The sequence below is a fragment of the Vipera berus genome (genome assembly GCF_964194415.1).
Source record: "Vipera berus genome assembly, chromosome: 2".
In the NCBI taxonomy this organism is placed as follows: domain Eukaryota; kingdom Metazoa; phylum Chordata; class Lepidosauria; order Squamata; family Viperidae; genus Vipera; species Vipera berus.
Window position 1 is genome coordinate 165,312,805 of NC_138203.1, and position 11,214 is coordinate 165,324,018.

Here is an 11,214-nt window from a genome sequence, read left to right on the forward strand (position 1 = left end):
GGCAATAAAGGCCTTGGCAAAATGTATAGAAACTTAGCCCCTCCCTGACCTGATTTAATCTATGTAGTCAACTACCATCTAGGATTATTTCTTTACTCCTCTTAATCATGGGGAACCAGCGTCATTGTGGCTGCTGAACAAGTGTTGTTTGGTTCTTTCAAAATTACTACCTTTTTTTGTCTTCAGCTCTACTCATATGGCCTAAATTTATTAAACAGGAACATTGTTGTACATCAGTACAGTTGTCTGGTTAAAAAAAAGCCACATATTTTGTCCCTTCTATTCAGGCAATTTATGGAAGGTTTTAACTACTCACTTTTGCTACTGCATTATGGTCTCTTCCTGTCTGTTTTCATGCATCTTATGATCTAAAATTACGACGACCTAATGCCACAAACAATTTGGGGAGGGGGGGGAGTATATAGTTCCTAAGATACCTAGAAAGTTTTTAATTTAGTGGTACATAGTACTTCAGTGACAGGGCTTGTATTTTGAATTGTATCATGAGGAAGTGAGACTTGACAGTAATACAGAAGTGGTTTGCCGTTGCCTTTCTCAACTTTCCAGGGTAGCCTACAGCTTTAATCTATCCAAGTACTAACCAGGCCCAACCTTAATGTTTTTCAAAGTCAGGGTTAGTTAGATGCTGTTGCAACAAAGAGTTGTTAGGGTGAAACTAAAAAAAATATGGAAAACCTTTTTGGTTTTAACTATTTTTTAATGAAAGCACAGAGGGTATTATTGCCATACTGTTACAAATCCCACATTTTAAGTATACCCAAGAACAGGATATGCTATAAGACCAAAGTAATATTCTCTCATTTATTTTTGTGCCCTGTTGATATTAGATGATAAAATTTAGAAAACATTATTGTCTGGAGAAGGCAGGTTGGGCTCCATGTGTACATGCCAAGATTTTTCCCTGGGTCTTCTCCCAAAGAGCATTTTATTTTCTGTATGAAACACAAACCTCTACATAACTTGTATTAATATGTGCCAGTAAGTACACTACGGTAACTCAAATGCAGTGTTTTCTGAAATAAACCTTTGTTCCAAGAAGACTATGAAACTGACGTGAAACAAAAGCTGCTTATAAGACGAACCCGCAGGTAAACTCTGTCCCTACTTTCTCAGGATACTGTAACTGCTTTACTGCTAAACAAATCAAAACCTAATAGAAATAAATTTTCCATCTATTTCACTATCTTGTGTCTGATCTGTTGATTTCACTACCTCGGGCAAAATTTAAATTAGTCTTCCCTTGCGGAGCTGTTATGCTCACGGAGTAAATCATAAGTAATAATTTTCTATCCTGTGAACCCTTTGCGGAGACTATAAATCCGCCGCCTGCGCACTCACACTCCAGCCTGGAGTTTTTTCCGCTTAAGCCTCCGAATTGCGGAATATTCCTTGGTTGCAAACATTCCTTACCGTAATTTCATTTCGTTCGCCGAGCGTCGCAATGCTAGCTGGGTAACAGAGTTTGGCGCTGTGAGAAACAGCTTCCTGTTCCCATAGTTTTCATTTCTAACCCTAGACGGGCTTGAATCGTCACATCCGCTTACCATCGAGATGCAACGCTGTAGTGTAAACGCTTTATACATCACCGAGTCAAACTCGTTGGAGATTGGACGTTTCGTTTCACCAGCGAGATGGTTGGAGAGAGCGTCCCCGGCGCCCTTTGCGGTGTGCACGCTGCAGAAAGAGGGGACCGTCGGTGTTTCCTTCCTGCCGCCTTTTGTAGCCGCCGATATGGCCATGTTTCCCGCGGCCGGACTCGGTACCGCTCTCCGACTGTTACTGCGGTACGTAAAAGGTGACCGATGCCCCAAGGGAAAGAGAAGCGGGTGGGGGCGAGCTAGAAGGCCCGAACGCCCAAATAAAGGTCATACGCCTGCCTTCGCTTCTGCAGACGGAGCCCTTGCTTCGCGGTGCGCGTATAATTGCAGGGGGCCAGCGGAGATTACTTTGGCTCCCTTGAAACAACTCTCGATGTGTGGAGGGAGAATTTACTTTGATAAGTCCTGGAGCACCTCTGAAAGGTCAGCTCTGTTACCCCCAACTTGCTGAGGGGTCAGAACCTGATGGTGGACTCCTGTAAGGTGGGGTGAGATCTGAACGAGAAACTTTCTGACTTGGGGCTCTGTCTTGTAGAAAATAAGTCTAGAGCAGGGGTGTCAAACTCAATTTCATTGAGGGCCGCATCAGCATTGCGGTTGCCCTCAGGGGGCCGGGTGGGTATGGCCAGGGTGGGCGTGGCCAGAGTGTGTATGGCCTACTGGGTGGGCGTGGCCAGCTCTACATCGTTCGCATCAAGGGTGCCTATGGGGGCCTGGGCAGGAGTGGGACAGATCTGAGGGTCTCTGGCAGAGGGAGGGTCTCTGGGCCAGGGCCAAGGCAGTGGGGGCCGTTCCCTCACTGTTTCCAGGATGGCTTCACGGGCCGCATGAAACCACTTCGCGCCCCCGGGCCTTGTGTTTGACATGTCTGGTCTAGACTATGGGTGTGTCCAGGTAATATCCATAAATAAGTTCCAATAGATCTTTCTATTGTTACCAAAAATATTGAATTAAAGCAGGCATATTTTATCTGAGAAACTTCTTATCATGAAGAAAATGCACATTTAAAATAAATTTACCCGCATTAATCCCTAATTATTAAAAAACAGTCTGTCCTTTCTCGTGTTGAAACATGCCAGCAGAGCAGATTACGTTTTGTAAAAAATTAAAACAAATCATGCAAAATCGAAAGATTAGACCTATGCTACAGTATATTATAGCTTATCTTTTGGTTGGCTGTTTTAAATTACTTGAACTGCACCTTTTGCAGTATGAAAACTAATAAAGCTCCTACCATATAATGTTTCAGGCTATTAAAAGTAGTCACTATTTCTGAAACTGGATTATTTCTAAAATTGAATTTGTCAAAATTTGCTAATAAAATAGCTGGGGAGATTCCCCCCCCTTTCTTTTCAATAGCATATTCACCAACCCATATTGATCTTCTCCCCCTGCCATCTTGGTTGCCTTGTTATCCCTCCTTTCTTCATCTGTTCAACAGATATTTTTCATTTGTATGTACCTGTGTGTTGAGAAATGTGAACTGTAACTTTTGTTCTCTGATTTTCTACAGGCAGCATCGATCACAAGCTTGTGCTATCCGGATGCTGAAGACTACATGTTCAAAGTGTAGTGAAGTCTTGGCAAGTCCTCGTATGGATGATGCCCCAAAAGAATATTCACCCAAAATTCAACAGCTAGTTCAGGACATTGCTAACCTGACTCTCCTAGAGATTTCTGATCTCAATGAGTTGCTAAAGGTACCATTTTTACATTGGAAACTGGGTGATTAATAAATAGATCAAAGATTAAAAAGTGATAGTAGACACTTCCTGCTGTTTGTAGCTTGTTTTTCCTTATAGCGATGGGGCATGGTACTTTGGGTTATAATCCCTGCTTTAGTATTACAAGTGATGTAAAAGATGGATAAAAAGTATGTTTTCTATGTTTACAGAAAACTCTCAAGATCCAAGATATTGGACTTATGCCAATGGCCGGGATGATGCCAGCAACACAGTTGGCAGCACCGGTAAGCAACCAGCTTTATATCTTGTCATTTACCTGAACCAAATAATAATTGCTTTTGGACAAGGGTCTGAATGCACCTGGTTAACAAATACACATTGTTCTTGAAGAGGTGGGTATGAAACTTGCAAGCATGAAGGTGAAAGGTGCAGAGAGACTGCTGTTCTTCCTTTGATATTTAAAAGAGCTGCTACATGGTATAATGAAAATAACATCACAGTAGGTATTCATAATGATATGCAAATTGTAAAGATTGGCAGTATAGAATGAGACAAAAAGATTTATAAATTATGTTCAGGAGTTCAAGTTAGCTATTTCTCTATGCAGCTATAGTTTTACTGGATACTTTTCAGTCCTAAGAGTGATCCTAAGTTAAGCAGTATAACATATTTATTATAATGGTTTAGCAGCCATTTTTTCCAGCTGTCTTTTAAAGATATTACTATATCTCTGTTGCTCACTTGTGTAATGTAATTTGCTATTAAAGCTTTGCATCATTAAATATGGAATAAATAACTTTGTAGTGCCCCAATTTTTCTAAGATCTGCTTCCTGACTAAAAGATTGTATGGATTTGAGTGAATCAAGTGAAAATATTTCTAAATCTTTAAGAAATTCATCTCAAACTTTAAAAGTGGTTGCTTAACTTTACATCCAGGGAGTTCCCAAAACAGTCTTATAGCAGTTCTCAAAATCTGCCAGATTCAGTGGGTTATCTGTAGTAATTATGGATAGATGCCTTTTAGAGGCTACTCCATTCTCCCTGCTGCCTTATATCACTCTTCTCAAGTTTGCTGTCTGATCTTCTCTCCATTTACCAAACAAAGAGGCATAAGCAGCACTACTTTTCCTTTTATTTTTTCTTTTACATTTTGGAAATATTTGGACTTTTACTGGGGTGGGATAGTGATAAAAATTTCAAAACGTGAAGATGAAGTAAAAATTTGGCAAATACTAATCTACCCAGGAATATTAAACCTGGATAAAACTAGAGACTACAAAGTCTGCAGCAGACTTAGCATGCATAAGAAGGAGCACATACTAGCTCTTACCTGAAATAATTCATTAGCAATTTTGGAAATATTTTAACCAGCTCTATAGAGAAGAGGGAGGGAGGGAAGGAAGGAAGGAAGAGAAAGAGAAAAAAAAGAAAAGAGTCCTTAAAGTAAGGGGATTGTTCCAGAGAAAATAGCATGCAGGATATCAACTTCTCAAAAAAGGAGAATATATGTTTGGAATGTTTAAATTAAGATTAAGAAAACAAGCCTTTTCAAGGATGGAGTTTTCTTATTCTGTCCTCTCTTTTCCATGGCCCAAAGAGAAATTAATGAGTTTGGGGGGGAAAACATGCTTCTTACTAGTCAGAATTCATTTTTTAGCTTTTGTTGTGATCATTCCCGCTGCCTGGGGAAGATGTGAGTTATCATTTGTGATTAAATTTAGTCAGCTTGGGTGCAGAGCGTAAAGTCACTGATCAGGCAAACAAAAACACCAGAATGAGATTGATTTCTTAATGTGGATGGGCAAATATGTTTAATTAAGTTTATCAGTAAAATGTCAAAGTTCTGGAGGAATGACAGAAGGAACACTAATAAAGACTTGCATTATTTGTTTAAAATATCCATTCCCACTCAGAACTTCAGAAGAATGTACTTGATATGCTGTGAGAGAACATTTGGTTAAATAAAATAAGTCACAGAAGAATAAACAATATTATTGTTGTCAATACATTTTTTAAAAGTGTGCTAGTTGCTAAGTGAAAAAGGCTAAACGGTAACAGGTAACTAAGAAAAGATTATGGTTACTCAGCACTTATTTTGGCTCTCTTATCAGTGAAAAGTTATGTATGACACCAGGGAACCAAAGGATGAAGGGACAGGATTGAATTATAGGAAGTTAGATATTAACTTTGAATGAGTTTAAATTTGTACAATCAGAGGAGTTGCATCTTAGGGTATTGCTAGCTAACGGTATGGGCTGAACATTATACTAGTTTTAAAAATCTGAAGAATAAACCAAATGACTAGAACAAAGCAAATATTTTCTCTAGGTTGAAAAAAATGATCCAGCAAATTATGGACCAGTTAGTCTGAATACAATATTTGGGAACTTACATTTTTATTGGATAACTTCTTTGATAGTGTAATGGCATATAGAGATGACCTTTGGAGACATGTACTTTCAAACTTGCAAGATTGATGTCAACCTTGCAAGATTGTCCAGGCGGGAAGCACGCCCAGATGAACCAATTCTAATGTTAAGTATAAGATTACACTAGAACAGTGATGGCAAACCTTTTAGAGACTGAGTGCCCAAATTGCAACCCAAAACCCACTTATATATCGTCGGGTGCCTGGTGGGTGTGGCCCATTGGGTGGGCGTGGCCCATTGGGTGGGCGTGGCTGTGGTAACGGCAGACTAGGTGGGACTAAAAAGTTCAATCAATCAATTCCAACTTTGCGAGATCTTTTTTTTCCCGCAAGAAGTTGAAATTGATTGATTGAACCTTTTTTTTTTGCACACGGTGGTGGAGGCCTAAAGGGAAAAGGTTTTATAAAACCCAGCCGAAGGCCTAGAACTGGGGTGATGGTGCGTGTGCCTACAGAGAGGGCTCTGCGTGCCACCTGTGGCACACGTGCCATAGGTTCGCCACCACGGCACTAGAAGGAAGAGAGCCAGTTTGATATAGAGGGTAAGGTAACAGGCTAGAAACCTGGAGATTTGAGTTCTAATCCCAGTCACTTTTCTCAGCCATAGGAAGAAAGCAATGGCAAACTACATGTAAAAGTCTTGCTTAGAAAAATGGAGAGACTAATCTATGCAGCCACCAGGAGTCAAAAGGCACCTTACACACATACACGAATCTTGCAAATCTGAAGGTAGATTTTTTTTTCCGCCTGATCATCTTTAGAGGCCCAAATAAGTTGGATGAAGAACCGAGAAGAATGCTTAATACACTTTTAAATAATACAAAAGTAGGGCAGATAGTTAATACCCTAGAACAGCGCCCGCCAACCTTTTGGGAATCAGGGACCAGTTCCATGGAGAGGTTTTTCCATGGACCGGAGGGGACGTGCTCTCACATGCTGCCTGTATCCCACGGATGGAGCTTTGCTTGTTTGCATGGCCCAGTTTCTGGCATGCCATGGCTTGGTACTGGTCTACGGACTTGGGGTTGGGGACTCCTACCTAGAAGACATAAAAATGGCCCCTTTTGATTCTGTGATCATTAAGAAGAGATTATTGGAGCTAGTCTATTTTCTATAATGGAGAGCTTAAAAATTCTAAGAAGTCCCCATGTAGAATATGAAAATAGTAACCATCCATTTCCTATTTGTGCCTTTACTTCCATTGTCAGTTTATAAAAACAAACAATACCATTATAGTTCAGTGTTAGGTGTGGGCCTTCTCCCCCATCTAAATAAACCAAATGAAGTGCCTAAATAGTTGGATCCTTTCCTACTGTATCCTTGGAGACAAAAGGCAGGCTCTCTACCTATTGATTGTCAATTTGTTTCTCTTTCCTTTTTATCTATTAGGCAGAAGAAGAAGAACCTGTTGAAAAAGTAGAAAAGATCAATTTTACAGTCCGGTTGACTGGGTTTAGAGCTGAAGACAAGGTGAAAGTTATCAAGGAAATAAAGAACCACGTGGAGAACATAAACCTTGTCCAGGTAAATTGTTCAGATTATACTTGTTCAGATTATACTATTGAGGGGAAATATCTCTTTATTTGAAATGCTTGCAGAATATCCTGATGCTTAGAATCATGGGAGTGACAGTTCCCTGTATAGTAACTGTTCATTTAGTAGAACTATTTGTGCTGCCTTTTGGAGCATAAGGAGCCTTAAAGTGGTTTACACTAATAGCACAACTTCGTTAAAATGGTTAGGAAAATAAAATGGTGTTCAGCAAAGTTAACATTGGATGGAAATATGCTTATTGCTTGCTTAAAAAACATTAACGAAGGAGTGTTATACATCTTGGAAGCAGGTTGCACAGTTAGTGCTGACACTGAAAATGCCATACCTTAGGCTACTGCTTCCCTCTATGACATAAACTAGTGGAAACTTTAGTGATTACAGTAATTTCTTAGCTAGGTCTGGCAGGTAGATGCTTTCCTCCAGATACTGTGGTCCCAAAAGATCTTACATTGTACCTGAAAATGAATAAAAAGCTAATTCCAAGAAGTAGGGTTAGTATAATATGTTCCATAAGAGGGATATTCTAAAACATGTTACTTCTCTTAACTGCCTTAGTTCATTTCTAAATTGATTTCCATAGAAGTCTTACTGTAATTTTTTGATGATGGAGACTGAAAAAAGATGATGTGGAATGAGCCAAAGTAAAATTAAGATCCTCAGATAGAGTGTCACGTGGTCTGTCATGAATCATGCAACTCAGTGGTATCTATTGAGAAAGCGGGGCTTTAAAAAAAAGGCATGTTTGCAGAAAGGTCACAGCAAGGTGAACCTGCACCCCTTGCGTGTGAATGTATACAAAGGCACAGGACTTACATTGCAACATCACTTTCCCCTTCTTGCCATTTTGACCTTGCATGCATCTCCACCCTTTCTCCATGCAAATGAAGCTGGTAAAGCTCCAGAGGTGATTTCCTCAAATGTTTGAATTCTGTTTACTAAACCCTAGAACCATAACCTAGGAAATGTTTCTTTGGAAAGATGTTGGGGCTGCATTGTCTCCTCAAATTCAGGAAGTAAGTAGAAAGTATATGGAGACAAAGACTATATTAGCTGAAGTTTCTCTTGAATGTTGTGTTATCTTTTCCATTTTCTGAATAGAACCTCTGTCTTGTAGGCAAAGAAGTTGGTGGAATCTCTTCCTCAAGATATCAAAGTAAATGTTCGTAAAGAAGAAGCAGAAAAGGTTAAGTCGGCTCTAGAGGCGGCTGGAGGCACAGTTGTTGTGGATTAAAGAATCTGCCTGCCTGCCAAAGGACTTAAAGCAGAGCTGGGGGACGGACCCTCTGTGTCAGCCATCCCTGTTGACTGGTGGTGGTGGAGTACTGTGCGGTTCCAGGAAAGTTGCTCTGCCCCGTTTTTTTCTGCTGTGCAGTTTCCCACAGCGATGGCTCAGTGTGTAAGAAATCTTTAGCACACCTTGCAGTCTGCTATGTGGTTAAAAACCTTTATTCATAACGAATATACATGATGGATAACACCTGTAAAACATGTGTGATGATCCTTTCTTGCATGTTAGTGGTTTTTCCATCCAGCAGGTTTCTCAAGATTGTCTGGGTATTTGGACCATTGTCTCTTACTTGCAGATTTAATCATTTGTGGGAGCAGATGGGTGGGGTTTTGTAGATTTGGGGTCTTTCCAATAGGAGGTGTAAGCAAAACTGATTCTCTTAATAAAGAAGGATAGCAGCTTGGAAATGTTAGCTTTCCCTGTTGTGACTTGCTAGAATTCGTAAGAAAAAAAATTGATTCTTTTTCTTCCTGAAGTGTTTCCAAATCTGAGCAGGTTAAACTTAGGTAGGGACAGTACCTTCTGCAAGTCCCTTTGTGTAACTTTTTTTGATCCCTGAATATCCAATATTAGGGAAGATGGCTAGACCCCCCCAACTTTAGCCATGACTGTTCTCTTCTGGGGTTGGCCCTTTTCCTCTCCCCTGCCCTTAGTCCCTTTTGGTATGATTTATATCAGCACAGCCTATAACTCTCTTTTCCTTGCCACTTGCTGGGTCTTGCAATATGGTGGTTTGCTCAATCTTGGCTCCTGTTTGAAGATTTGATATAAGCCATTGTTCTGGTCAAAATGAATATTCTTAGTTTGCTTTGGATAGTTTACCCAATGGAACAAGCTGTGGTTTTAGTCCAATGTCCATGTTGTTGCACTTTCATTTAAAGCCAAGCCAAGGTGAACCCTTAGCAGGCAAGAGATCGCCTAAAGGCAATTTTTAAGGGATACTGCTTAAAAATACTGATACGGTAGTTGGAATGCTGGATTTGCAGCTTTAACTATATTTACTCCAGCACCTGAGAATTCATAAAGGAGATTTAAAGTGTGCTAATTTATGTGAGGCTTTAAAGACAGGAAGAATTTGAGACTTCCTTCACTGTCACTTTTTCCTGTTTTTTCTCAAAGATAGATTGGCAGTGGCTAATTTTTAGAGTTGGGAAACATGTTTTACTGACAGATAATTTATTGGGCATGTTATATTAATGCAATAAACCATGCCAAATATTGCACCTCCTCCAAAATGTACCTACACAAGCGTACTTTCTGTGCTTACACACCTCAAATATTTTCAAGATTGCTGAAGCCTTGTAAATAACATTGCCCTTTCACAGATGCAACTATGGAAACTTAGAAGGAATTTCAGCAAACGGACACACTTTTAGCAATTATTCTGTCACAGATATTGCTAGCTACGATCTGCAACAGTCATTGGAGAGCAGCAAATACATCCTTCGAGACTGGAATGATGATAAGAGTATGGATGGAATGTTTCATCCTAAATACTGTGTTTTCTGTTGTTTGATCAAGATGCTAAGATTACTCAACATGTAAAACTCCATTTTTCTTAATGCATTTCTGGGTGCTCTTAAAAGCAATTTGGAATGGCTTGCCTTCAGAAGATATGGGTGCTCCAGCACTAGAGGTTTTTAAAAAGAAATTGGACAACCATTTGTCTGAAATAGTACAGGATCTCCGGCTTGAAAAGGGGGTTGGAGTAGAAGACCTCCAAGGTCCTTTCCAACTCTTAATTAAGAGAGTGAGCAAAGGATTCTTTTTACATAGAACAGACATGTCAAACACAAGGCCTGGGGGCTGGATCCGGCCCGTGAAGTGGTTTCATGTGGCCCGCAAAGCCATCCTGGAAACAGTGAGGGAACGGCCCCCACTGCCTTGGCCCTGGCCCAGAGACCCTCCTCCTGCCAGAGACCCTCAGATCTGTCCCACTCCTGCCCAGGCCCCCATAGGCACCCTTGATGCAAACGATGTAGAGCTGGCCACGCCCACCCAGTAGGCCATACGCACTTTAGCCACACCCACCCAGTAGGCCACACCCACCCAGCCCCCTGAGGGCAACCACAATGCTGATGCGGCCCTCAATGAAATTGAGTTTGACACCCCTGACATAGAAAGTAAAATTATAAATGGCATCCCTGGTTAACTGAAAGAGCCAACACTGGTACTGGGAAAAGTCTGGCAATTGTGTGCAAAATGTTTCAGATGTGTACTGCTTTAAGTCTGAAATAGACTGTTAACATTTTGAAAGCATTTTGCACTTGAAACAGTTCTGAAATGATTGAGACCTTTTCAAAATAATTGTTTCAGATACAAAATGGTACAACTGTGGAAGTTTTGCACACCTTTATTCAGTTCTAACAGTAAACCATGCAAAATGGCTAGTCTAAAGAAAAGAAGAATTTGGGGTGACACGATAGCAGTATTCTAGTATTTGAGGGGCTGCCACAAAGAAGAGGGGGTCAAACTATTCACCAAAACATCAGAGGGCAGGACAAGAAACAATGGTTGGAAACCAATCAAGGAGAGAAGCAACTTGGAATTAAGGAGAAACTTCCTAACAGTGAAGACAGTTAACCAGTGGAACAGCTTGTCTTCAAAAAATCATGGGTGCTCCATCCCTGGAGGTTTTC

General features: G+C 40.5%; 1 protein-coding gene across 1 annotated transcript; it reads left to right on the plus strand.

The window, feature by feature from the left end:
* Positions 1-1,652: 1,652 nt before the first annotated feature.
* MRPL12 (mitochondrial ribosomal protein L12) lies at positions 1,653-9,087 on the plus strand (the record flags this gene model as incomplete). The annotated part of the gene is given in 6 exon segments (XM_081316346.1): positions 1,653-1,715; positions 1,717-1,805; positions 3,133-3,319; positions 3,514-3,588; positions 7,123-7,257; positions 8,402-9,087. Coding segments are annotated over 6 exon segments (666 nt in total). The 3' UTR covers positions 8,519-9,087.
* Positions 9,088-11,214: the final 2,127 nt, after the last annotated feature.